Source organism: Chanos chanos, chromosome 11, assembly GCF_902362185.1.
Source record: "Chanos chanos chromosome 11, fChaCha1.1, whole genome shotgun sequence".
Lineage (NCBI taxonomy): Eukaryota > Metazoa > Chordata > Actinopteri > Gonorynchiformes > Chanidae > Chanos > Chanos chanos.
Window position 1 is genome coordinate 20,942,951 of NC_044505.1, and position 27,653 is coordinate 20,970,603.

Here is a 27,653-nt window from a genome sequence, read left to right on the forward strand (position 1 = left end):
CAATTGTGCTAGAAATTTCAAAGTGTAAAAACAATTCTGTGTTGTGCTGACACCTACTGGCCACTTTGACAGTTGTCATATGTTGATGATGCTGTTCTGTGAAATAATGAATCAAACAATTGTTGACAAATTCCAAACTACTTGTTATCCTGCCGGGTTATGCCAGGCTATCAAAAGAAACAAAAGCTTTTGGATTATCAATGACAGTAAATTGGGACTGTATGAACAGTGTGTTTCGATAAATATTCCTTTTTTCTGTTGTGTAGTGTTTATTAACATCTGTGAGGCTATTTCAATTGCTTGGTATTTCAGTTTCATGTGTAAGACATGAAATTTGGGATGAGAATCTATTGACAAAAAGCTACTATGTTTATTGGGATAAATAACCACATGGGTTCTGTGGGTTTGAGTGTATTTTGTAGCTTATGAACTATAGGCCCCTTTAATGTACTTTCTTTGTGGAGCATCGTCATAGTGGCAGCTGGTGAGCTGGAAACAGAGAGCCCAAACCTAACCCTTAAATCTATCATTAATTTCCACCTCTTTCCGTCAATCTACCTTGATTAACAATAAAACTAACGATTTGTAGACTAAGCAACACCAGTCACGTAAATAGAGTAAAAGATTATCAGTGTCTTTTCGTGATAGTATCATTTCTCCTTACTGAACTGTGTAGCATTTGTTATACCCACACGTTCTTGTAATTTCTGGATAATTGAACTTTTCACTCTCTGCCCGATGTCTGGGAATATTAATATCAAATGCGCTCATCTAATTTGCAAGATTCTGGAGTTTAAATGATTGCGAAACACCGTGGACTGTCTGAAGCTTGTGTGCTACAGCAAAAGCTACAGTGTGAAATTGTTTAACAAAGATGGCAATTATCTGAATACGTACTGGAAAACTAATCCCTCAATGTGTCTGTCATTGTAGTCTTCTTGTGTTACGAAGTTCAAATTTAATAAACCAATAAAAAGTTTTAAACAAAGTGTTTATGCCTACAACTGTCACTAAGGTTACCAGAATGCTATAAAAGAGGGGCATCAGAAAAAGGCCAAGCCGGCCGCTGAGGGGACTAATGGTGGAGTTACCGAATTGGAGGGGGATCTACTTACCACCGCCACACGTGATCGTGAACATGCACGCACTCACACATACACCACACACACACACACACACACACACACACACACACACACACACACACACACACAGCAAAGGAGGTGCAAATAGAGGTTAGGTGCAATAAAAGCACATCAATTAAGCATACAGTGGCAAGGGTTAATAGTGGAGGACCCAACGATAAAACTTCCCCTCAGCACGCCCGCCAGACACTGAACACGTGCATCCGTCAGAAAAACAAACTGATGCTAAAGAAACAAGAGCAGCTGGCTTACAAAATAAACAAATTTACAGTAAAACTCAAGAAATGCGGTAAACGGTAAATTATGCGAAACACAGTACAGCAGGCAAAACAATAAGTAAAGCAAAAACAATAAGAATGGCCAAAACAATAAGTAATGCAAAACAGCAGTGGCTGTAACCCTAGGAGACAACGAAACTCTGACTGAAACTTAAGTCTATCCTAATAAAATACACTGATAGATGGTTCAATTCCATTTACCTTGGTGCCGCAGGGTAGTGCTACGTTGTGAGCAACCGCTCTATAAAACTAGGTCGGCTAAAACGAGACAATGGTAAGTAACAAGTTGGCCAACATGAGGTACTCAATTAACATACCTCCTCGAACAGGACAACCAGCGCGAACCACAAGGTGAGCAGAATCACGGATCCTGCAAAACATTAGTGGTTAGCTAACGCAATAAACCCCATTCCGATAAACAATGGCTACATGGGCACCTACCTATGGTAAAACTTACACGACCAAAACCACGACGTTACTTAATAAAACTTCTGGCAGCCCGACTGTTCATAAAAACAACCACCATCCGAAGCACTGGAAACCCCAGAAAACGTTCCATAAACCGGATGAGGTGTGGCTATTTATAAAGTGGAATTAAAATTGGGTAATTAGTGAGCGTTCCTGAGGTAAAAGTATTAACAGAACATGCCATTATAGGGAAACCTTCTCCCTATTACACATTGAGGGAGAGAAATTGGTTTTAATGCACTAAAGGAAGAATTCTTGTCTTGACAAGCAGTGTAACAATATCTAAAATATCATGTAAGGGAGAACTGTTGCACACTATTCTACACTAGCTGAGAGAGGAATCTCCTGACAAAAAAAACAAACAAAAACAAAAACAAAAAAAAAAACAATCTGTAGAGAGTTTTCCTTGTTTATACTCTGAAAAAAGAAACTAACTAACTAAAACACCTCATAAATCAATTATTTCTTTTGCATCCTGTTTGTAATGTGGTCTGCTGAAATGTTACAATACATGCATCCTGCTCTGATATGTGTGTTTGCTTGTTGCTATAGCATCTCAACTACCATCTGGTTTGCAGTATGCCTTTTCTTTGAGGAGGTCTAGGGATTCTTGTGTAAGAAAACAACTACAGTGCAGGCCATAACATACAGATGCTTTATTTTTCATCCTTTTCCAACTCAGGACTCTGTGCCCAATGTGTCCAAGCATAACCGGTGACCCTTGAGGAATCACAACTAAATTCCTTAATGGACTGACGGCTATATGTGCACATTAAATATATTTGACATATATTAATAATTAAACATAAGCTTATAATGTAACAGGTTATACTGAATCCCCCGAATCCCTCACTGTGCCATTCTTATACGCTCAACTTGTTTTATTCTTTTTTTTTTTTTCTTAAAATCTATTCAGACCATTAACATTGAGGAAAAATAAATGAGATGGGATGTAAACGTTGCTTTCAATTTATGCTCACGTTTAATGTAAGTAATGTGATGAATTAGATGTAAATAGCTTTTAACACCAGAGAAAGAAATTAGGGTATGTGTGGTTTTTCAAGCACACACAGACATTCTGTTACTTAACTTTCATACTTTGTAAATGTATGTTATTTGTTTATATTTAATAACAGCTTCACTGATCTAACATTTTTGTCATTGAATTTCACACTCATGATTATATAATTACATGTGACTGACATGAATGAATGATATTTTTATTTTGTTTGTTTCAAAATGTTCTGTTTTAAGGAAAGTGACAGAATAACATTTTAGACATTTCATTGTTTTAATTGAGAATAAAAGTATACACTAAACTGCAGCCTTAAAGTGTTGACACAGAGCAGAGAGGAGATTAAGAAAACTATGGTAATTAATTTAATTTAATTAGCAACAAATGACAAACACATAACACACATACACATACCCACACACACACATATATATATATATATATATATATATATATATATATATATATATATATATATATATATATATACGTACACACTTCCGTGGATTTTAGTTAAATATTGTGAGGTCAAGTTATTTTGCCTCAAGTTACATGTTATATAGTTAAACAATGTTAAAAGACCTTATTTTAGATAACTGAAAAAAAAAATTAAGAATAGCCTTAGAGATTATAAATTATTATAAGTTATTTTGTATGGTAAATCAACCACACATGACAGATAAAGGAACAGTTTGTTACATTTAAAACAATATTTATGTTCTATCTATATATGAATATCCACATTAAAGCAAACTTAGGTCTCCTAGTTCCACAGCAGTCTTTGCTCCGTCATCATGAAGTAGATCAGTATGAGAGGAAGAAGGAAAGTGACCACTCCCTCAGGTCTGGTCCTTGCACTGCTGGACGCTGTGGTTGCAGATGCACTGCTAGATGCTGTGGTTGCAGAAACTGTTGTTGGTGCAGCTGTGGTTGTCATCTGTGGACTGGAGGTTGCGCTGGTCAGATTTCGCTCCTCTGTAATAAGTAAATTAAATTCAGAGAGAAATGGTGAAGTTCAGTTGAAAACATATATGTATTAGGGTTACATCTATTTTAGAATAAAATCAATTTACTTAGAATTTAGTTCACTCAAAGGCAATCAATTATCGTCATTTTCTCTGCAAATGAACATTAGGTCAATATTCAAAGTGTCACTAAAACAGTTAAGAGATAGTGAATCATTAGGCAGGGGTTTTGTTGTGAGGCTAAGGTTGGAGGTTGTTTAAACCCACAATTCATTTTTTTGTCCTACAAAAAGTAAGTATATAATAGTAAGGCTATTATGAACTAAATAAATAGAAGAAAGCAGCAGTAAGACAAAAAAGTAAGACAGGACAGACAGCAAGAGACATAGGAGAAGAAAGGACTTACCAGCAGTAATACTAGATGGGATGATATTCAGGAAGACAGTGGATTCGTTTATAGCTTGTCTTAGGGAATCTGTAGTGTCTGTTATGTTGGGAACCACTGTCTGGTTTCTGAAGATCAGCTGAGTATCTACACCCACAGAGCCAGGCCTATTGAGGAAGAAAAGACAAGTGAGTAATTTGGTCATATCTCTGGAGCTCTAACATGATGATGGTCTTTGACCCCTAATCTATTTCATATGCACACAATGTGGATAACTGTGTTATAGATACTATGAACAACTTCCAAGCTCTCAGAGAACAGCCATGTAATGAATCTTTGCACACACTAGGAAGGGAGGAGGGAACACACAATTTAATGTATGATTTAACATTATGTCAGATGTTATGAGAATAAGTTGGAGTAGAGACTGGGTGAGAAGTACTGTGATATTTGCATATAATTGCCAAAGACTCACCAGAATCTGATCACAATGCATCTTAGGAAAGTCAGGGGGTATATCCGCCTGTATCCTCGATTCAGCTGCAGAAAAAAAGAAGAGTGATAATTAGTTTGGAGTTTAGTAATGCAAGTCTGGCTATTGTTAAGAGGGTATTTCATAACAAAGTGTTTTACAAAGGGCAAAATTATACCTCTGTTGTGACGTTTCTTGCAAGAGCCTGATACTCTGGTGATGTGTTATCGTTAAACGCAGGGATAAAAACTTGCACAATTCGGAAGCGAAGAATAAGGAAGCCTTCTGTTGGTGAAGGAGGATCTGTAGATGCTGTTGTAGTTGAAATAGTTGTGGTAGGGGTATTTGTGGTTGCTGGTTGAACTGTTGTTGTTGATGAAACTCTGCTTGTGGTTTGTGGACTGGTGGTTGTGCTGGTCAAATTTCGCTCCTCTGTAATAAATAAATTAAATTCAAAGAGAAATGGTGAAGATTAGTTGAAAACATCAACGTTTTAGGGTTATATCTATTTTAGAATAAAATCAGTTTACAGGAGACTTGTATATTCTGATTTTGGGATGTTGAGTTTGTTATTTGTGTAGCATGGGAACTTAGATCACTTCAATGCAATGGATTATAGTCATTTTCTATGTAAATGAAAATTAGATGATTAATCAAAGTATCATTAAATCATTAGGGGATAGTTAATATTTAGCAATTTATCAATTGAAAGTAGGAGGTATTAACATCATTAGCCATCAGGAAATTATGAGTAGCAGGTTGAAGTATCCCTAAGTAGTAAATGAGCTAGTACTATTACAGCACAATATTTTAAGATTGATTGATTGATTGATTGATTTGTTTATTTATTTTAATGTGGCAAATTGTATTGTCAGGCAGGAGTTTTGTTTTGAGGCTAAGGTTGGAGGTTGTTTAAATCTACAATTCATTTTTTCTCCTCCAAAAAATAAGTATATAATAGTAAGGCTATTATGAACTAAATAAATAGAAGAAAGCAGCAGTAAGACAAAAAAGTAAGACAAGACAGACAGCAAGAGACAGAGAGGTAGAAAAGACTTACCAGCAGTAATACTAGATGGGATGACATTCAGGAAGACAGTGGATTCGTTTATAGCTTGTCTTAGGGAATCTGTAGTGTCTGTTATGTTGGGAACCACTGTCTGGTTTCTGAAGATCAGCTGAGTATCTACACCCACAGAGCCAGGCCTATTGGGCAAGAAAAGACAAGTGAGTAATTTGGTCATATCTCTGGAGCTCTAACATGATGATCGTCTTTGACCCCCAATCTATTTCATATGCACACAATGTGGATAATTGTGTTACAGATACTATAAACAACTTCCAAGCTTTCAGAGAACAGCCATGTGATGAATCTTTGCACACACTGAAAAACTGAGATGATGATCATCATTGTGCCCCACTTAAAAGACACATTTTTGAGGAGCTATAAAACAAAAGAGGAGGGAACATACAATTTAATGTATGATTTAACATCATGTTAGATGTTATGAAAATAAGTTGGAATGGAGACTGGGTGAGAAGTACTATGATATTTGCATATAATTGCCAAAGACTCACCAGAATCTGATCACAATGCATCTTAGGAAAGTCAGGGGGTATATCCGCCTGTATCCTCGATTCAGCTGCAGAAAAAAAGAAAAGAGTGATAATTACTTTCTTAATGCAAGTCTGGCTATTGTTAAGAGGGTATTTCATAGCAAAGTGTTTTACAAAGGGCAAAATTATACCTCTGTTGTGACGTTTCTTGCAAGATCCTGATACTCTGGTGATGTGTTATCGTTAAGCTCACTGATAAAATCGCGCACAATTCGGAAGCGAAGAATAAGGAAGCCTTCTGTTGGTGAAGGAGGATCTGTAGATGCTGTTGTAGTTGAAATAGTTGTGGTAGGGGTATTTGTGGTTGCTGGTTGAACTATGGTAGTTTGTGATACTGTTGTGTCTATGCTCGTGGTGGCGATAAGTGGAGTGGTTGTTGTAGTAAGTGTTGATGGGACATTTGTTGTTGTTGTTGGCTGCAAAGTAGTAGTTGGTGATGGTGTTGTTACTGCTGTTGTAGTTGGTGGAGCTGGAGTAGTTGTTGGATTTTGTGTAGCAGTTGGGGAACGTGTTGTTGTTCTTGGTTCCTCTGCAGTGGTAACAGCAGCTGTAGTTGTTCGATTTTGTGAACTTGTTGGAGAAAGTGTTGTTGTAGTTGGAAGAATCCTTGTGGTAGTTGGCTCCAGTGTAGTAGCTGGTAATGGTGTTGTTCCTGGTGTTGTAGTTGGTGGAACTGCAGTAGCAGTTGATGAGGTAGTTGATGGATTTGGTGATGTTCTTGAAGAGAGTGTTGTAGTTTGAACATTTGTTGTGGTTGTTGGTTCCACTGTAGTAGTTTGTGATGTCGTTGTGGTTGTTATCTCCTCTGTGATGTTTACAACAGGAGTAGTTGTTGGATTTGGTGTAGTTGTTAGAGAAAGTGTTGTTGTAGATGGAACAACTACGGGGGTTGTTGGCTCCAATGAAGTAGTTTGTGATGCTGTTGCTACTGTTGTTGTAGTTAGAGAAGCTGCAGTAGTTGATGCATTTTGTGTTGTGGTTGGAGAAGCTGTTGTTGTGACTTCCATTGGTGTGGTTACGGCAGCAGTAGTTGTAGTTGGATTTTGTGTAGTAGTTGGAGAAATAGTTGTTCTTCTTTCTCCCTCTGTGGTGGTGGCAGCTGTGGTCGTTGTTGCACTAGAAGTTGTTGTAGAAAGTGTTGTGGGACCATTTGTTGTGCTTGTTTGTGGCCCTGTGCTGTTTTGTGATGTTGTTAGTGTTGCTGTAGTACTTGCAACAGTGCTTGTTGTTGGACTTTGTGTAGTAGTTGGAGAAGTCGTTGTTGTCATTGGCTGCTCTGTGGTGGCTGCAACAGTAGTGGTTGTTGGATTTGGCGATGTTGTTGTTGAAAGTGTTGTTGTGCTTGTAACATTGATCATGGCAGCCGGCGGCTCTGTGGTGGTTTGTGATGTTGTTGTGTCAGAAGCTGTAGAAGTAGCAACAGTTGTTGTTGGATTTTGTGTGGTAGTTGGAGAAGTAGTTGTTCTTGTTTCTCCCTCTGTGGTGGTGGCAGCTGTGGTCGTTGTTGCACTAGAAGTTGTTGTAGAAAGTGTTGTGGTTGTGGGACCAATTGTTGTGCTTGTTTGTGGCCCTGTGGTGTTTTGTGATGTTGTTAGTGTTGTTGTAGTACTTGCAGCACTGCTTGTTGTTGGACTTTGTGTAGTAGTTGGAGAAGTCGTTGTTGTCATTGGCTGCTCTGTGGTGGTTGCAACAGTAGTGGTTGTTGGATTTGGTGATGTTGTTGTTGAAAGTGTTGTTGTGCTTGTAACATTGATCATGCCAGCTGGTGGCTCTGTGGTGGTTTGTGATGTTGTTGTGTCAGGTGATGTAGAAGTTGGAACAGTTGTTGTTGGATTTTGTGTAGCAGTTGGAGAAGTAGTTGTTCTTGTTTCTCCCTCTGTGGTGGTGGCAGCTGTGGTCGTTGTTGCACTAGAAGTTGTTGTAGAAAGTGTTGTGGTTGTTGAACCATTTGTTGTGCTTGTTTGTGGCCCTGTGCTGTTTTGTGATGTTGTTAGTGTTGTTGTAGTACTTGGTTCAGTACTTGTTGTTGCACTTTGTGTAGTAGTTGGAGAAGTCGTTGTTGTCGTTGGTTGCGCTGTGGTGGTTGCAACAGTAGTGGTTGTTGGATTTGGCGATGTTGTTGTTGAAAGTCTTGTGTTTGTAACATTGACTGTGCCAGCCGGCGGCTCTGTGGTGGTTTGTGATGTTGTTGTGTCAGCTGATGTAGAAGTGGCCACAGTTGTTGTTGGATTTTGTGTAGCATTTGGAGAAATAGTTGATCTTGTTTCTCCCTCTGTGGTGGTGGCAGCTGTGGTCATTGTTGCACTTGAAATTGTTGTAGAAAGTGTTGTGGTTGTTGGACCATTTGTTGTGCTTGTTTGTGGCCCTGTGCTGTTTTGTGGTGTTGTTAGTGTTGTTGTAGTACTTGGTACAGTGCTTGTTGTTGCAGTTTGTGTAGTAGTTGGAGAAGTCGTTGTTGTCGTTGGCTGCTCTGTGGTGGTTGCAACAGTGGTCGTTGTTGGATTTGGCGATGTTGTTGTTGAAAGTGTTGTTGTGCTTGTAACATTTATCGTGACAGCCGGCGGCTCTGTGGTGGTTTGTGATCTTGCTGTGTCAGGTGATGTAGAAGTGGCCACAGTTGTTGTTGGATTTTGTGTAGTATTTGGAGAAGTAGTTGTTCTTGTTTCTCCCTCTGTGGTGGTGGCAGCTGTGGTCGTTGTTGCACTAGAAGTTGTTGTAGAAAATGTTGTGTTTGTTGGACCATTTGTTGTGCTAGTTTGTGGCCCTGTGCTGTTTTGTGGTGTTGTTAGTGTTGTTGTAGTACTTGGTACAGTGCTTGTTGTTGCAGTTTGTGTAGTAGTTGGAGAAGTCGTTGTTGTCGTTGGCTGCTCTGTGGTGGTTGCAACAGTTGTGGTTGTTGGATTTAGCGATGTTGTTGTTGAAGGGGTTGTTGTGCTTGTAACATTGATCATGGAAGCCCGCGGCTCTGTGGTGGTTTGTGATGTTGTTGTGTCAGGTGATGTAGACGTTGGAACAGTTGTTGTTGGATTTTGTGTAGTAGTTGGAGAAGTAGTTGTTCTTGTTTCTCCCTCTGTGGTGGCAGCAGCTGTGGTCGTTGTTGCACTAGAAGTTGTTGTCGAAAATGTTGTGTTTGTTGGACCATTTGTTGTGCTTGTTTGTGGCCCTGTGCTGTTTTGTGGTGTTGTTAGTGTTGTTGTAGTACTTGGTACAGTGCTTGTTGTTGCACTTTGTGTAGTAGTTGGAGAAGTCGTTGTTGTCGTTGGCTGCTCTGTGGTGGTTGCAACAGTAGTGGTTGTTGGATTTGGCGATGTTGTTGTTGAAAGTGTTGTTGTGCTTGTACCATTGATCGTGCCAGCCGGCGGCTCTGTGGTGGTTTGTGATGTTGTTGTGTCAGGTGATGTAGAAGTGGCCTCAGTTGTTGTTGGATTTTGTGTAGCATTTGGAGAAGTAGTTGTTCTTGTTTCTCCCTCTGTGGTGGTGGCAGCTGTGGTCGTTGTTGCACTAGAAGTTGTTGTAGAAAGTGTTGTAGTTGTTGGACCATTTCTTGTGCTTGTTTGTGGCCCTGTGCTGTTTTGTGATGTTGTTAGTGTTGTTGTAGTACTTGGTACAGTGCTTGTTGTTGCAGTTTGTGTAGTAGTTGGAGAAGTCGTTGTTGTCGTTGGCTGCTCTGTGGTGGTTGCAACAGTAGTGGTTGTTGGATTTGGCGATGTTGTTGTTGAAGGGGTTGTTGTGCTTGTAACATTGATCATGGAAGCCCGCGGCTCTGTGGTGGTTTGTGATGTTGTTGTGTCAGGTGATGTAGAAGTTGGAACAGTTGTTGTTGGATTTTGTGTAGTAGTTGGAGAAGTAGTTGTTCTTGTTTCTCCCTCTGTGGTGGTGGCAGCTGTGGCACTAGAAGTTGTTGTAGAAAGTGTTGTGGTTGTTGGACCATTTGTTGTGCTTGTTTGTGGCCCTGTGCTGTTTTGTGATGTTGTTAGTGTTGTTGTAGTACTTGGTTCAGTACTTGTTGTTGCACTTTGTGTAGCAGTTGGAGAAGTCGTTGTTGTCGTTGGTTGCGCTGTGGTGGTTGCAACAGTAGTGGTTGTTGGATTTGGCGATGTTGTTGTTGAAAGTGTTGTGTTTGTAACATTGACTGTGCCAGCCGGCGGCTCTGTGGTGGTTTGTGATGTTGTTGTGTCAGCTGATGTAGAAGTGGCCACAGTTGTTGTTGGATTTTGTGTAGTATTTGGAGAAATACTTGTTCTGGTTTCTCCCTCTGTGGTGGTGGCAGCTGTGGTCGTTGTTGCACTTGAAATTGTTGTAGAAAGTGTTGTGGTTGTTGGACCATTTGTTGTGCTTGTTTGTGGCCCTGTGCTGTTTTGTGGTGTTGTTAGTGTTGTTGTAGTACTTGGTACAGTGCTTGTTGTTGCACTTTGTGTAGTAGTTGGAGAAGTCGTTGTTGTCGTTGGCTGCTCTGTGGTGGTTGCAACAGTAGTGGTTGTTGGATTTGGCGATGTTGTTGTTGAAAGTGTTGTTGTGCTTGTAACATTGATCATGTCAGCCGGAGGCTCTGTGCTGTTTTGTGATGTTGTTAGTGTTGTTGTAGTACTTGCAACAGTGCTTGTTGTTGCAGTTTGTGTAGTAGTTGCAGAAGTCGTTGTTGTCGTTGGCTGCGCTGTGGTGGTTGCAACAGTAGTGGTTGTTGGATTTGGTAATATTGTTGTTGAAAGTGTTATTGTGCTTGTAACATTGATCGTGCCAGCCGGCGGCTCTGTGGTGGTTTGTGATGTTGTTGTGTCAGGTGATGCAGAAGTGGCCACAGTTGTTGTTGGATTTTGTGTAGCATTTGGAGAAATAGTTGATCTTGTTTCTCCCTCTGTGGTGGTGGCAGCTGTGGTCGTTGTTGCACTTGAAATTGTTGTAGAAAGTGTTGTGGTTGTTGGACCATTTGTTGTGCTTGTTTGTGGCCCTGTGCTGTTTTGTGGTGTTGTTAGTGTTGTTGTAGTACTTGGTACAGTGCTTGTTGTTGCACTTTGTGTAGTAGTTGGAGAAGTCGTTGTTGTCGTTGGCTGCTCTGTGGTGGTTGCAACAGTAGTCGTTGTTGGATTTGGCGATGTTGTTGTTGAAAGTGTTGTTGTGCTTGTAACATTTATCGTGACAGCCGGCGGCTCTGTGGTGGTTTGTGATCTTGCTGTGTCAGATGATGTAGAAGTGGCCACAGTTGTTGTTGGATTTTGTGTAGTATTTGGAGAAGTAGTTGTTCTTGTTTCTCCCTCTGTGGTGGTGGCAGCTGTGGTCGTTGTTGCACTAGAAGTTGTTGTTGAAAATGTTGTGTTTGTTGGACCATTTGTTGTGCTAGTTTGTGGCCCTGTGCTGTTTTGTGGTGTTGTTAGTGTTGTTGTAGTACTTGGTACAGTGCTTGTTGTTGCAGTTTGTGTAGTAGTTGGAGAAGTCGTTGTTGTCGTTGGCTGCTCTGTGGTGGTTGCAACAGTTGTGGTTGTTGGATTTAGCGATGTTGTTGTTGAAGGGGTTGTTGTGCTTGTAACATTGATCATGGAAGCCCGCGGCTCTGTGGTGGTTTGTGATGTTGTTGTGTCAGGTGATGTAGACGTTGGAACAGTTGTTGTTGGATTTTGTGTAGTAGTTGGAGAAGTAGTTGTTCTTGTTTCTCCCTCTGTGGTGGCAGCAGCTGTGGTCGTTGTTGCACTAGAAGTTGTTGTCGAAAATGTTGTGTTTGTTGGACCATTTGTTGTGCTTGTTTGTGGCCCTGTGCTGTTTTGTGGTGTTGTTAGTGTTGTTGTAGTACTTGGTACAGTGCTTGTTGTTGCACTTTGTGTAGTAGTTGGAGAAGTCGTTGTTGTCGTTGGCTGCTCTGTGGTGGTTGCAACAGTAGTGGTTGTTGGATTTGGCGATGTTGTTGTTGAAAGTGTTGTTGTGCTTGTACCATTGATCGTGCCAGCCGGCGGCTCTGTGGTGGTTTGTGATGTTGTTGTGTCAGGTGATGTAGAAGTGGCCTCAGTTGTTGTTGGATTTTGTGTAGCATTTGGAGAAGTAGTTGTTCTTGTTTCTCCCTCTGTGGTGGTGGCAGCTGTGGTCGTTGTTGCACTAGAAGTTGTTGTAGAAAGTGTTGTAGTTGTTGGACCATTTCTTGTGCTTGTTTGTGGCCCTGTGCTGTTTTGTGATGTTGTTAGTGTTGTTGTAGTACTTGGTACAGTGCTTGTTGTTGCAGTTTGTGTAGTAGTTGGAGAAGTCGTTGTTGTCGTTGGCTGCTCTGTGGTGGTTGCAACAGTAGTGGTTGTTGGATTTGGCGATGTTGTTGTTGAAGGGGTTGTTGTGCTTGTAACATTGATCATGGAAGCCCGCGGCTCTGTGGTGGTTTGTGATGTTGTTGTGTCAGGTGATGTAGAAGTTGGAACAGTTGTTGTTGGATTTTGTGTAGTAGTTGGAGAAGTAGTTGTTCTTGTTTCTCCCTCTGTGGTGGTGGCAGCTGTGGTCGTTGTTGCACTAGAAGTTGTTGTAGAAAGTGTTGTGGTTGTTGAACCATTTGTTGTGCTTGTTTGTGGCCCTGTGCTGTTTTGTGATGTTGTTAGTGTTGTTGTAGTACTTGGTTCAGTACTTGTTGTTGCACTTTGTGTAGTAGTTGGAGAAGTCGTTGTTGTCGTTGGTTGCGCTGTGGTGGTTGCAACAGTAGTGGTTGTTGGATTTGGCGATGTTGTTGTTGAAAGTCTTGTGTTTGTAACATTGACTGTGCCAGCCGGCGGCTCTGTGGTGGTTTGTGATGTTGTTGTGTCAGCTGATGTAGAAGTGGCCACAGTTGTTGTTGGATTTTGTGTAGTAGTTGGAGAAGTAGTTGTTCTTGTTTCTCCCTCTGTGGTGGTGGCAGCTGTGGTCGTTGTTGCGCTAGAAGTTGTTGTAGAAAGTGTTGTGGTTGTTGGACCATTTGTTGTGCTTGTTTGTGGCCCTGTGCTGTTTTGTGGTGTTGTTAGTGTTGTTGTAGTACTTGCAGCAGCGCTTGTTGTTGCACTTTGTGTAGTAGTTGGAGAAGTCGTTGTTGTCGTTGGCTGCTCTGTGGTGGTTGCAACAGTAGTGGTTGTTGGGTTTGGCGATGTTGTTGTTGAAAGTGTTGTTGTGCTTGTAACATTTATCGTGATAGCCGGCGGCTCTGTGGTGGTTTGTGATCTTACTGTGTCAGGTGATGTAGAAGTGGCCACAGTTGTTGTTGGATTTTGTGTAGTAGTTGGAGAAGTAGTTGTTCTTGTTTCTCCCTCTGTGGTGGTGGCAGCTGTGGTCGTTGTTGCACTAGAAGTTGTTGTTGAAAATGTTGTGTTTGTTGGACCATTTGTTGTGCTTGTTTGTGGCCCTGTGCTGTTTTGTGGTGTTGTTAGTGTTGTTGTAGTACTTGGTACAGTGCTTGTTGTTGCACTTTGTGTAGTAGTTGGAGAAGTCGTTGTTGTCGTTGGCTGCTCTGTGGTGGTTGCAACAGTAGTGGTTGTTGGATTTGGCGATGTTGTTGTTGAAAGTCTTGTGTTTGTAACATTGACTGTGCCAGCCGGCGGCTCTGTGGTGGTTTGTGATGTTGTTGTGTCAGGTGATGTAGAAGTTGGAACAGTTGTTGTTGGATTTTGTGTAGTAGTTGGAGAAGTAGTTGTTCTTGTTTCTCCCTCTGTGGTGGTGGCAACTGTGGCACTTGAAGTTGTTGCAGAAAATGTTGTGTTTGTTGGACCAGTTGTTGTGCTTGTTTGTGGCCCTGTGCTGTTTTGTGGTGTTGTTAGTGTTGTTGTAGTACTTGGTACAGTGCTTGTTGTTGCAGTTTGTGTAGTAGTTGGAGAAGTTGTTGTTGTCGTTGGCTGCTCTGTGGTGGTTGCAACAGTAGTGGTTGTTGGATTTGGCGATGTTGTTGTTGAAGGGGTTGTTGTGCTTGTAACATTGATCATGGAAGCCCGCGGCTCTGTGGTGGTTTGTGATGTTGTTGTGTCGGCTGATGTAGAAGTGGCCACAGTTGTTGTTGGATTTTGTGTAGTAGTTGGAGAAGTAGTTGTTCTTGTTTCTCCCTCTGTGGTGGTGGCAGCTGTGGTCGTTGTTGCACTTGAAGCTGTTGTAGAAAGTGTTGTGGTTGTTGGACCATTTGTTGTGCTTGTTTGTGGCCCTGTGCTGTTTTGTGGTGTTGTTAGTGTTGTTGTAGTACTTGAAGCAGGGCTTGTTGTTGCACTTTGTGTAGTAGTTGGAGAAGTCGTTGTTGTCGTTGGCTGCTCTGTGGTGGTTGCAACAGTAGTGGTTGTTGGATTTGGCGATGTTGTTGTTGAAAGTGTTGTTGTGCTTGTACCATTGATCGTGCCAGCCGGCGGCTCTGTGGTGGTTTGTGATGTTGTTGTGTCAGGTGATGTAGAAGTGGCCTCAGTTGTTGTTGGATTTTGTGTAGCATTTGGAGAAGTAGTTGTTCTTGTTTCTCCCTCTGTGGTGGTGGCAGCTGTGGTCGTTGTTGCACTTGAAGTTGATGTAGAAAGTGTTGTGGTTGTTGGACCATTTGTTGTGCTTGTTTGTGGCCCTGTGCTGTTTTGTGATGTTGTTAGTGTTGTTGTAGTACTTGGTACAGTGCTTGTTGTTCCACTTTGTGTAGTAGTTGGAGAAATCGTTGTTGTCGTTGGCTGCTCTGTGGTGGTTGCAACAATAGTGGTTGTTGGATTTGGCGATGTTGTTGTTGAAAGTGTTGTTGTGCTTGTAACATTGATCAGGGCAGCCGGCGGCTCTGTGCTGTTTTGTGATGTTGTTAGTGTTGTTGTAGTACTTGCAACAATGCTTGTTGTTGCACTTTGTGTAGTAGTTGCAGAAGTCGTTGTTGTCGTTGGCTGCGCTGTGGTGGTTGCAACAGTAGTGGTTGTTGGATTTGGCGATGTTGTTGTTGAAAGTGTTGTGTTTGTAACATTTATCGTGACAGCCGGCGGCTCTGTGGTGGTTTGTGATGTTGTTGTGTCAGCTGATGTAGAAGTGGCCACAGTTATTGTTGGATTTTGTGTAGTAGTTGGAGAAGTAGTTGTTCTTGTTTCTCCCTCTGTGGCGGTGGCAGCTGTGGTCGTTGTTGCGCTAGAAGTTGTTGTAGAAAGTGTTGTGGTTGTTGGACCATTTGTTGTGCTTGTTTGTGGCCCTGTGCTGTTTTGTGATGTTGTTAGTGTTGTTGTAGTACTTGCAGCAGCGCTTGTTGTTGCACTTTGTGTAGTAGTTGGAGAAGTCGTTGTTGTCGTTGGCTGCTCTGTGGTGGTTGCAACAGTAGTGGTTGTTGGATTTGGCGATGTTGTTGTTGAAGGGGTTGTTGTGCTTGTAACATTGATCATGGAAGCCCGCGGCTCTGTGGTGGTTTGTGATGTTGTTGTGTCAGGTGATGTAGAAGTTGGAACAGTTGTTGTTGGATTTTGTGTAGTAGTTGGAGAAGTAGTTGTTCTTGTTTCTCCCTCTGTGGTGGTGGCAGCTGTGGTCGTTGTTGCACTTGAAATTGTTGTAGAAAGTGTTGTGGTTGTTGGACCATTTGTTGTGCTTGTTTGTGGCTCTGTGCTGTTTTGTGATGTTGTTAGTGTTGTTGTAGTACTTGCAGCAGTGCTTGTTGTTGCACTTTGTGTAGTACTTGGAGTAGTTGTTGTTGTCGTTGGCTGGTCTGTGGTGGATACAACAGTAGTGGTTGTTGGATTTGGCGATGTTGTTGTTGAAAGTGTTGTGTTTGTAACATTTATCGTGACAGCCGGCGGCTCTGTGGTGGTTTGTGATGTTGTTGTGTCAGCTGATGTAGAAGTGGCCACAGTTATTGTTGGATTTTGTGTAGTAGTTGGAAAAGTAGTTGTTCTTGTTTCTCCCTCTGTGGTGGTGGCAGCTGTGGTCGTTGTTGCACTTGAAGCTGTTGTAGAAAGTGTTGTGGTTGTTGGACCATTTGTTGTGCTTGTTTGTGGCCCTGTGCTGTTTTGTGATGTTGTTAGTGTTGTTGTAGTACTTGCAGCAGCGCTTGTTGTTGCACTTTGTGTAGTAGTTGGAGAAGTCGTTGTTGTCGTTGGCTGCTCTGTGGTGGCTGCAACAGTAGTGGTTGTTGGATTTGGCGATGTTGTTGTTGAAAGTGTTGTTGTGCTTGTAACATTTATCGTGCCAGCCGGCGGCTCTGTGGTGGTTTGTGATGTTGCTGTGTCAGGTGATGTAGAAGTTGGAACAGTTGTTGTTGGATTTTGTGTAGTAGTTGGAGAAGTAGTTGTTCTTGTTTCTCCCTCTGTGGTGGTGGCAACTGTGGCACTTGAAGTTGTTGCAGAAAATGTTGTGGTTGTTGGACCATTTGTTGTGCTTGTTTGTGGCCCTGTGCTGTTTTGTGATGTTGTTAGTGTTGTTGTAGTACTTGCAGCAGTGCTTGTTGTTCCACTTTGTTTAGTAGTTGGAGAAGTCGTTGTTGTCGTTGGCTGCTCTGTGGTGGTTGCAACAGTAGTGGTTGTTGGATTTGGCGATGTTGTTGTTGAAGGGGTTGTTGTGCTTGTAACATTGATCATGGAAGCCCGCGTCTCTGTGGTGGTTTGTGATGTTGTTGTGTCAGGTGATGTAGAAGTGGCCACAGTTGTTGTTGGATTTTGTGTAGTAGTTGGAGAAGGAGTTGTTCTTGTTTCTCCCTCTGTGGTGGTGGCAGCTGTGGTCGTTGTTGCACTTGAAGTTGTTGTAGAAAGTGTTGTGGTTGTTGGACCATTTGTTGTGCTTGTTTGTGGCCCTGTGCTGTTTTGTGATGTTGTTAGTGTTGTTGTAGTACTTGGTTCAGTACTTGTTGTTCCACTTTGTGTAGTAGTTGGAGAAGTCGTTGTTGTCGTTGGTTGCGCTGTGGTGGTTGCAACAGTAGTGGTTGTTGGATTTGGCGATGTTGTTGTTGAAAGTCTTGTGTTTGTAACATTGACTGTGCCAGCCGGCGGCTCTGTGGTGGTTTGTGATGTTGTTGTGTCAGGTGATGTAGAAGTGGCCACAGTTATTGTTGGATTTTGTGTAGTAGTTGGAGAAGGAGTTGTTCTTGTTTCTCCCTCTGTGGTGGTGGCAGCTGTGGTCGTTGTTGCACTTGAAGCTGTTGTAGAAAGTGTTGTGGTTGTTGGACCATTTGTTGTGCTTGTTTGTGGCCCTGTGCTGTTTTGTGGTGTTGTTAGTGTTGTTGTAGTACTTGCAGCAGCGCTTGTTGTTGCACTTTGTGTAGTAGTTGGAGAAGTCGTTGTTGTCGTTGGCTGCTCTGTGGTGGTTGCAACAGTAGTGGTTGTTGGATTTGGCGATGTTGTTGTTGAAAGTGTTGTTGTGCTTGTACCATTGATTGTGCCAGCCGGCGGCTCTGTGGTGGTTTGTGATGTTGTTGTGTCAGGTGATGTAGAAGTGGCCTCAGTTGTTGTTGGATTTTGTGTAGCATTTGGAGAAGTAGTTGTTCTTGTTTCTCCCTCTGTGGTGGTGGCAGCTGTGGTCGTTGTTGCACTAGAAGTTGTTGTAGAAAGTGTTGTAGTTGTTGGACCATTTGTTGTGCTTGTTTGTGGCCCTGTGCTGTTTTGTGATGTTGTTAGTGTTGTTGTAGTAGTTGGTACAGTGCTTGTTGTTGCAGTTTGTGTAGTAGTTGGAGAAGTCGTTGTTGTTGTTGGCTGCTCTGTGGTGGTTGCAACAGTAGTGGTTGTTGGATTTGGCGATGTTGTTGTTGAAGGGGTTGTTGTGCTTGTAACATTGATCATGGCAGCCGGCGGCTCTGTGGTGGTTTGTGATGTTGTTGTGTCAGGTGATGTAGAAGTGGCCACAGTTGTTGTTGGATTTTGTGTAGTAGTTGGAGAAGGAGTTGTTCTTGTTTCTCCCTCTGTGGTGGTGGCAGCTGTGGTCGTTGTTGCACTTGAAGTTGTTGTAGAAAGTGTTGTGGTTGTTGGACCATTTGTTGTGCTTGTTTGTGGCCCTGTGCTGTTTTGTGATGTTGTTAGTGTTGTTGTAGTACTTGGTTCAGTACTTGTTGTTCCACTTTGTGTAGTAGTTGGAGAAGTCGTTGTTGTCGTTAGCTGCTCTGTGGTGGTTGCAACAGTAGTGGTTGTTGGATTTGGCGATGTTGTTGTTGAAAGTCTTGTGTTTGTACCATTGATCGTGCCAGCCGGCGGCTCTGTGGTGGTTTGTGATGTTGTTGTGTCAGGTGATGTAGAAGTGGCCTCAGTTGTTGTTGGATTTTGTGTAGCATTTGGAGAAGTAGTTGTTCTTGTTTCTCCCTCTGTGGTGGTGGCAGCTGTGGTCGTTGTTGCACTAGAAGTTGTTGTAGAAAGTGTTGTAGTTGTTGGACCATTTGTTGTGCTTGTTTGTGGCCCTGTGCTGTTTTGTGATGTTGTTAGTGTTGTTGTAGTACTTGGTACAGTACTTGTTGTTGCAGTTTGTGTAGTAGTTGGAGAAGTCGTTGTTGTCGTTGGCTGCTCTGTGGTGGTTGCAACAGTAGTGGTTGTTGGATTTGGCGATGTTGTTGTTGAAGGGGTTGTTGTGCTTGTAACATTGATCATGGCAGCCGGCGGCTCTGTGGTGGTTTGTGATGTTGTTGTGTCAGGTGATGTAGAAGTTGGAACAGTTGTTGTTGGATTTTGTGTAGTAGTTGGAGAAGTAGTTGTTCTTGTTTCTCCCTCTGTGGTGGTGGCAACTGTGGCACTTGAAGTTGTTGCAGAAAATGTTGTGGTTGTTGGACCATTTGTTGTGCTTGTTTGTGGCCCTGTGCTGTTTTGTGATGTTGTTAGTGTTGTTGTAGTACTTGGTTCAGTACTTGTTGTTGCACTTTGTGTAGTAGTTGGAGAAGTCGTTGTTGTCGTTGGATGCGCTGTGGTGGTTGCAACAGTAGTGGTTGTTGGATTTGGCGATGTTGTTGTTGAAGGGGTTGTTGTGCTTGTAACATTGATCATGGAAGCCCGCGTCTCTGTGGTGGTTTGTGATGTTGTTGTGTCAGCTGATGTAGAAGTGGCCACAGTTGTTGTTGGATTTTGTGTAGTAGTTGGAGAAGTAGTTGTTCTTGTTTCTCCCTCTGTGGTGGTGGCAGCTGTGGTCGTTGTTGCGCTAGAAGTTGTTGTAGAAAGTGTTGTGGTTGTTGGACCATTTGTTGTGCTTGTTTGTGGCCCTGTGCTGTTTTGTGGTGTTGTTAGTGTTGTTGTAGTACTTGCAGCAGCGCTTGTTGTTGCAGTTTGTGTAGTAGTTGGAGAAGTCGTTGTTGTCGTTGGCTGCTCTGTGGTGGTTGCAACAGTAGTGGTTGTTGGATTTGGCGATGTTGTTGTTGAAGGGGTTGTTGTGCTTGTAACATTGTTCATGGAAGCCCGCGGCTCTGTGGTGGTTTGTGATGTTGTTGTGTCAGGTGATGTAGAAGTTGGAACAGTTGTTGTTGGATTTTGTGTAGTAGTTGGAGAAGTAGTTGTTCTTGTTTCTCCCTCTGTGGTGGTGGCAACTGTGGCACTTGAAGTTGTTGTAGAAAATGTTGTGTTTGTTGGACCATTTGTTGTGCTTGTTTGTGGCCCTGTGCTGTTTTGTGGTGTTGTTAGTGTTGTTGTAGTACTTGGTTCAGTACTTGTTGTTCCACTTTGTGTAGTAGTTGGAGAAGTCGTTGTTGTCGTTGGTTGCGCTGTGGTGGTTGCAACAGTAGTGGTTGTTGGATTTGGCGATGTTGTTGTTGAAAGTGTTGTGTTTGTAACATTGACTGTGCCAGCCGGTGGCTCTGTGGTGGTTTGTGATGTTGTTGTGTCAGCTGATGTAGAAGTGGCCACAGTTGTTGTTGGATTTTGTGTAGTAGTTGGAGAAGTAGTTGTTCTTGTTTCTCCCTCTGTGGTGGTGGCAGCTGTGGCACTTGAAGTTGTTGTAGAAAGTGTTGTGGTTGTTGGACCATTTGTTGTGCTTGTTTGTGGCCCTGTGCTGTTTTGTGATGTTGTTAGTGTTGTTGTAGTACTTGGTTCAGTACTTGTTGTTGCACTTTGTGTAGTAGTTGGAGAAGTCGTTGTTGTCGTTCGCTGCTCTGTGGTGGTTGCAACAGTAGTGGTTGTTGGATTTGGCGATGTTGTTGTTGAAGGGGTTGTTGTGCTTGTAACATTGATCATGGAAGCCCGCGTCTCTGTGGTGGTTTGTGATGTTGTTGTGTCAGCTGATGTAGAAGTGGCCACAGTTGTTGTTGGATTTTGTGTAGTAGTTGGAGAAGTAGTTGTTCTTGTTTCTCCCTCTGTGGTGGTGGCAGCTGTGGTCGTTGTTGCGCTAGAAGTTGTTGTAGAAAGTGTTGTGGTTGTTGGACCATTTGTTGTGCTTGTTTGTGGCCCTGTGCTGTTTTGTGGTGTTGTTAGTGTTGTTGTAATACTTGGTACAGTGCTTGTTGTTGCAGTTTGTGTAGTAGTTGGAGAAGTCGTTGTTGTCGTTGGCTGCTCTGTGGTGGTTGCAACAGTAGTGGTTGTTGGATTTGGCGATGTTGTTGTTGAAGGGGATGTTGTGCTTGTAACATTGTTCATGGAAGCCCGCGGCTCTGTGGTGGTTTGTGATGTTGTTGTGTCAGGTGATGTAGAAGTTGGAACAGTTGTTGTTGGATTTTGTGTAGTAGTTGGAGAAGTAGTTGTTCTTGTTTCTCCCTCTGTGGTGGTGGAAACTGTGGCACTTGAAGTTGTTGCAGAAAATGTTGTGTTTGTTGGACCATTTGTTGTGCTTGTTTGTGGCCCTGTGCTGCTTTGTTGTGTTGTTAGTGTTGTTGTAGTACTTGGTACAGTGCTTGTTGTTCCACTTTGTGTAGTAGTTGGAGAAATCGTTGTTGTCGTTGGCTGCTCTGTGGTGGTTGCAACATTAGTGGTTGTCGGATTTGGCGATGTTGTTGTTGAAAGTGTTGTTGTGCTTGTAACATTGATCATGGCAGCCGGCGGCTCTGTGCTGTTTTGTGATGTTGTTAGTGTTGTTGTATTACCTGGTACACTGCTTATTGTTGCAGTTTGTGTAGTAGTTGGAGAAGTCGTTGTTGACGTTGGCTGCGCTGTGGTGGTTGCAACAGTAGTGGTTGTTGGATTTGGCGATGTTGTTGTTGAAGGGGTTGTTGTGCTTGTAACATTGTTCATGGAAGCCCGCGGCTCTGTGGTGGTTTGTGATGTTGTTGTGTCAGGTGATGTAGAAGTTGGAACAGTTGTTGTTGGATTTTGTGTAGTAGTTGGAGAAGTAGTTGTTCTTGTTTCTCCCTCTGTGGTGGTGGCAGCTGTGGTCGTTGTTGCACTTGAAGTTGATGTAGAAAGTGTTGTGGTTGTTGGACCATTTGTTGTGCTTGTTTGTGGCCCTGTGCTGTTTTGTGATGTTGTTAGTGTTGTTGTAGTACTTGGTACAGTGCTTGTTGTTCCACTTTGTGTAGTAGTTGGAGAAGTCGTTGTTGTTGTTGGCTGCTCTGTGGTGGTTGCAACAGTAGTGGTTGTTGGATTTGGCGATGTTGTTGTTGAAAGTGTTGTGTTTGTAACATTGATCGTGCCAGCCGGCGGCTCTGTGGTGGTTTGTGATGTTGTTGTGTCAGGTGACGTAGAAATGGCCACAGTTGTTGTTGGATTTTGTGTAGCATTTGGAGAAATAGTTGTTCTTGTTTCTCCCTCTGTGGTGGTGGCAGCTGTGGTCGTTGTTGCACTAGAAGTTGTTGTAGAAAGTGTTGTGGTTGTTGGACCATTTGTTGTGCTTGTTTGTGGCCCTGTGCTGTTTTGTGGTGTTGTTAGTGTTGTTGTAGTACTTGGTACAGTGCCTGTTGTTGCACTTTGTGTAGTAGTTGGAGAAGTCGTTGTTGTCGTTGGCTGCTCTGTGGTGGTTGCAACAGTAGTGGTTATTGGATTTGGCGATGTTGTTGTTGAAAGTGTTGTTGTGCTTGAAACATTTATCGTGACAGCCGGCGGCTCTGTGGTGGTTTGTGATGTTGCTGTGTCAGGTGATGTAGAAGTGGCCACAGTTGTTGTTGGATTTTGTGTAGTAGTTGGAGAAGTAGTTGTTCTTGTTTCTCCCTCTGTGGTGGTGGAAGCTGTGGTTGTTGTTGCACTTGAAGCTGTTGTAGAAAGTGTTGTGGTTGTTGGACCATTTGTTGTGCTTGTTTGTGGCCCTGTGCTGTTTTGTGATGTTGTTAGTGTTGTTGTAGTACTTGCAGCAGTGCTTGTTGTTGCACTTTGTGTAGTAGTTGGAGAAGTCGTTGTTGTCGTTCGCTGCTCTGTGGTGGTTGCAACAGTAGTGGTTGTTGGATTTGGCGATGTTGTTGTTGAAAGTGTTGTGTTTGTAACATTGATCGTGCCAGCCGGCGGCTCTGTGGTGGTTTGTGATGTTGCTGTGTCAGGTGATGTAGAAGTGGCCACAGTTGTTGTTGGATTTTGTGTAGTATTTGGAGAAGTAGTTGTTCTTGTTTCTCCCTCTGTGGTGGTGGCAGCTGTGGTCGTTGTTGCACCAGAAGTTGTTGTTGAAAATGTTGTGTTTGTTGGACCATTTGTTGTGCTTGTTTGTGGCCCTGTGCTGTTTTGTGATGTTGTTAGTGTTGTTGTAGTACTTGGTACAGTGCCTGTTGTTGCACTTTGTGTAGTAGTTGGAGAAGTCGTTGTTGTCGTTGGCTGCTCTGTGGTGGTTGCAACAGTAGTGGTTATTGGATTTGGCGATGTTGTTGTTGAAAGTGTTGTTGTGCTTGAAACATTTATCGTGACAGCCGGCGGCTCTGTGGTGGTTTGTGATGTTGCTGTGTCAGGTGATGTAGAAGTGGCCACAGTTGTTGTTGGATTTTGTGTAGTATTTGGAGAAGTAGTTGTTCTTGTTTCTCCCTCTGTGGTGGTGGCAGCTGTGGTCGTTGTTGCACCAGAAGTTGTTGTTGAAAATGTTGTGTTTGTTGGACCATTTGTTGTGCTTGTTTGTGGCCCTGTGCTGTTTTGTGATGTTGTTAGTGTTGTTATAGTACTTGCAGCAGTGCTTGTTGTTGCACTTTGTGTAGTAGTTGGAGAAGTCGTTGTTGTCGTTCGCTGCTCTGTGGTGGTTGCAACAGTAGTGGTTGTTGGATTTGGCGATGTTGTTGTTGAAAGTGTTGTGTTTGTAACATTGATCATGCCAGCCGGCGGCTCTGTGGTGGTTTGTGATGTTGCTGTGTCAGGTGATGTAGAAGTGGCCACAGTTGTTGTTGGATTTTGTGTAGTAGTTGGAGAAGTAGTTGTTCTTGTTTCTCCCTCTGTGGTGGTGGAAGCTGTGGTTGTTGTTGCACTTGAAGCTGTTGTAGAAAGTGTTGTGGTTGTTGGACCATTTGTTGTGCTTGTTTGTGGCCCTGTGCTGTTTTGTGATGTTGTTAGTGTTGTTGTAGTACTTGCAGCAGTGCTTGTTGTTGCACTTTGTGTAGTAGTTGGAGAAGTCGTTGTTGTCGTTCGCTGCTCTGTGGTGGTTGCAACAGTAGTGGTTGTTGGATTTGGCGATGTTGTTGTTGAAAGTGTTGTGTTTGTAACATTGATCGTGCCAGCCGGCGGCTCTGTGGTGGTTTGTGATGTTGCTGTGTCAGGTGATGTAGAAGTGGCCACAGTTGTTGTTGGATTTTGTGTAGTATTTGGAGAAGTAGTTGTTCTTGTTTCTCCCTCTGTGGTGGTGGCAGCTGTGGTCGTTGTTGCACCAGAAGTTGTTGTTGAAAATGTTGTGTTTGTTGGACCATTTGTTGTGCTTGTTTGTGGCCCTGTGCTGTTTTGTGATGTTGTTAGTGTTGTTGTAGTACTTGGTACAGTGCCTGTTGTTGCACTTTGTGTAGTAGTTGGAGAAGTCGTTGTTGTCGTTGGCTGCTCTGTGGTGGTTGCAACAGTAGTGGTTATTGGATTTGGCGATGTTGTTGTTGAAAGTGTTGTTGTGCTTGAAACATTTATCGTGACAGCCGGCGGCTCTGTGGTGGTTTGTGATGTTGCTGTGTCAGGTGATGTAGAAGTGGCCACAGTTGTTGTTGGATTTTGTGTAGTATTTGGAGAAGTAGTTGTTCTTGTTTCTCCCTCTGTGGTGGTGGCAGCTGTGGTCGTTGTTGCACCAGAAGTTGTTGTTGAAAATGTTGTGTTTGTTGGACCATTTGTTGTGCTTGTTTGTGGCCCTGTGCTGTTTTGTGATGTTGTTAGTGTTGTTATAGTACTTGCAGCAGTGCTTGTTGTTGCACTTTGTGTAGTAGTTGGAGAAGTCGTTGTTGTCGTTCGCTGCTCTGTGGTGGTTGCAACAGTAGTGGTTGTTGGATTTGGCGATGTTGTTGTTGAAAGTGTTGTGTTTGTAACATTGATCATGCCAGCCGGCGGCTCTGTGGTGGTTTGTGATGTTGCTGTGTCAGGTGATGTAGAAGTGGCCACAGTTGTTGTTGGATTTTGTGTAGTATTTGGAGAAGTAGTTGTTCTTGTTTCTCCCTCTGTGGTGGTGGCAGCTGTGGTCGTTGTTGCACCAGAAGTTGTTGTTGAAAATGTTGTGTTTGTTGGACCATTTGTTGTGCTTGTTTGTGGCCCTGTGCTGTTTTGTGGTGTTGTTAGTGTTGTTGTAGTTCTTGGTACAGTGCTTGTTGTTGCACTTTGTGTAGTAGTTGGAGAAGTCGTTGTTGTCGTTGGCTGCTCTGTGGTGGTTGCAACAGTAGTGGTTGTTGGATTTGGCGATGTTGTTGTTGAAGGGGTTGTTGTGCTTGTAACATTGTTCATGGAAGCCCGCGGCTCTGTGGTGGTTTGTGATGTTGTTGTGTCAGGTGATGTAGAAGTTGGAACAGTTGTTGTTGGATTTTGTGTAGTAGTTGGAGAAGTAGTTGTTCTTGTTTCTCCCTCTGTGGTGGTGGAAACTGTGGCACTTGAAGTTGTTGCAGAAAATGTTGTGTTTGTTGGACCATTTGTTGTGCTTGTTTGTGGCCCTGTGCTGTTTTGTGGTGTTGTTAGTGTTGTTGTAGTACTTGGTACAGTGCTTGTTGTTGCAGTTTGTGTAGTAGTTGGAGAAGTCGTTGTTGTCGTTGGTTGCGCTGTGGTGGTTGCAACAGTAGTGGTTGTTGGATTTGGCGATGTTGTTGTTGAAGGGGTTGTTGTGCTTGTAACATTGTTCATGGAAGCCCGCGGCTCTGTGGTGGTTTGTGATGTTGTTGTGTCAGGTGATGTAGAAGTTGGAACAGTTGTTGTTGGATTTTGTGTAGTAGTTGGAGAAGTAGTTGTTCTTGTTTCTCCCTCTGTGGTGGTGGCAGCTGTGGTCGTTGTTGCACTTGAAGTTGTTGTAGAAAGTGTTGTGGTTGTTGGACCATTTGTTGTGCTTGTTTGTGGCCCTGTGCTGTTTTGTGATGTTGTTAGTGTTGTTGTAGTACTTGGTACAGTGCTTGTTGTTCCACTTTGTGTAGTAGTTGGAGAAGTCGTTGTTGTCGTTGGCTGCTCTGTGGTGGTTGCAACATTAGTGGTTGTTGGATTTTGCGATGTTGTTGTTGAAAGTGTTGTTGTGCTTGTAACATTGATCATGGCAGCCGGCGGCTCTGTGCTGTTTTGTGATGTTGTTAGTGTTGTTGTATTACCTGGTACACTGCTTGTTGTTGCACTTTGTGTAGTAGTTGGAGAAGTCGTTGTTGTCGTTGGCTGCGCTGTGGTGGTTGGAACAGTAGTGGTTGTTGGATTTTGCGATGTTGTTGTTGAAAGTGTTGTGCTTGTAACATTGATCGTGCCAGCCGGCGGCTCTGTGGTGGTTTGTGATGTTGTTGTGTCAGGTGATGTAGAAGTGGCAACAGTTGTTGTTGGATTTTGTGTAGTAGTTTGAGAAGTAGTTGTTCTTGTTTCCCCCTCTGTGGTGGTGGCAACTGTGGCACTTGAATTTGCTGCAGAAAGTGTTGTGTTTGTTGGATCATTCCTTCTGTCATCGATTGGTTTTGTAGTGTTTGTACAAGTACAAGTACAAATACAATGATCTGTAGTCCTTGGAACAGTAGTAGTTGTTGGATTTTTTGTAGTAGTTGGAGAAGTCATTGTAACAGTAGTGACCGGTGGATTTGATACTGTTGTTGAAAGTGTAATCTCTGAAGCTGTAATATTTGTCGTTGTTTGTGATTGTGATGGGATTGTCATGCAGAAGACCGTGGTTGCTAGGCACAGTAGCCTGCCTCTCCATGACACCCCCATATTGTCCAGTTCAGTGTGACCTACAAAATAGCAATGTTGTATTATTCATGTACACACTTGCAATTTTTGAATATATACAACAAAAGTGGTCCATAGCATATCTCTCCACTGCCAGGATGTTTGTTTTTATCCATTATTCAAATCCCATGCTCTCTTTTTCATTCAAGCAAAGGAAATGTTTATTCCATAGTTTTTTGTTTATTTTTATCTTGGCTTTCTTTAGTTTGTTTTTGTTCCTTGTTATCACAGAGTTTACGTAATCAATACTATTTTTAAAATACTTCAAAGGTAATGATGCTTGCAGTCTAAAATCAGTTTTTTTCAGTTTTTCATGTTTGATGGGCATCAAGTGTTTCATGTGCGTATTTCCTACTCAGCAAAAAATATTTTACCATTCTAAGTGTCTAACATCATCCTTCCAGTTATTTCTTGCTCCTACCACTGCCGTCCTGAAGACAAGTGCAAAAATCAGTATAAATCTACAGGGTTTTTCATTTTAATGCCAGTTAAGCATTCACTTTACAGCTGTTTTACTTGGACCTCTGATATGCCAGACACAGTTGTTTTGTTGTTATGCCCCAGCCAATTATTTGTGCAGTACAAATACAGACAAGTCATATGTATGTTAGGTGCATGTTTCTCTAAGCACCCTACTCCACCCACACACAACCATTTGCCACCCCCCCTCCCCCATTGTGCAACTGCTTCTCTCTGTTTCCCTTGTTCTCTGTCTATGCTGTTATGTCCTTCGCTTCGGACCTTAGCACAGCACATATGTGACAACCAATGTGTATGCTAACTAACAATACTAATATGCGAATTTGTCAGTGGTGTGGAGTTATACACTTTGTACTGATTTATATGACAGAGGAGTTGATGGGGCAATACATTATCATTTGTCTGGTTGTTTTACTGCTTAAGATTTTTTTTTGTTCATTTGTTCATGTGTGTGTGTGTGTGTGTGTGTGTGTGTAAAGTTAAATACAATTGCATATTTTGAAGTTCTGCCTGAAAACAATTATTTTAAGAATTTTTGAAAATCTTTAGTTGGCTTGAGCACAGAACCTGATTTTAGTCATATTTCAGGTTCATGTTAACCTTAAATTAAATTTAGACTGGAAACACTTGCATTCTGACAACACTAAGTTTATTTATTTCTTTACTTATTTCTTTACTTACTTATTAGCTGTAGTTGTTGTTATTGACAAAATATTACTTATACATTACTGAAACATGCATAGCAAAATACGCAAT

General features: G+C 42.5%; 1 protein-coding gene across 1 annotated transcript; it reads right to left on the reverse strand.

Moving 5' to 3' along the window:
• Window positions 1–3,669: 3,669 nt before the first annotated feature.
• On the reverse strand, window positions 3,670–26,388 carry LOC115823832 (myb-like protein M). The gene is made up of 13 exons (XM_030787855.1): window positions 26,183–26,388; window positions 25,802–25,960; window positions 24,386–24,438; window positions 19,974–20,047; window positions 19,871–19,881; window positions 18,231–18,306; window positions 14,160–14,270; window positions 6,917–7,062; window positions 6,555–6,796; window positions 6,307–6,371; window positions 4,732–4,796; window positions 4,278–4,423; window positions 3,670–3,881 (listed from the first exon to the last, which is right to left on the reverse strand). The coding sequence occupies exons 1-13, from the start codon at window positions 26,386–26,388 to the stop codon at window positions 3,670–3,672; spliced, it is 1,566 nt and encodes a 521-aa protein (XP_030643715.1).
• Between the last annotated feature and the right edge of the window lie 1,265 nt (window positions 26,389–27,653).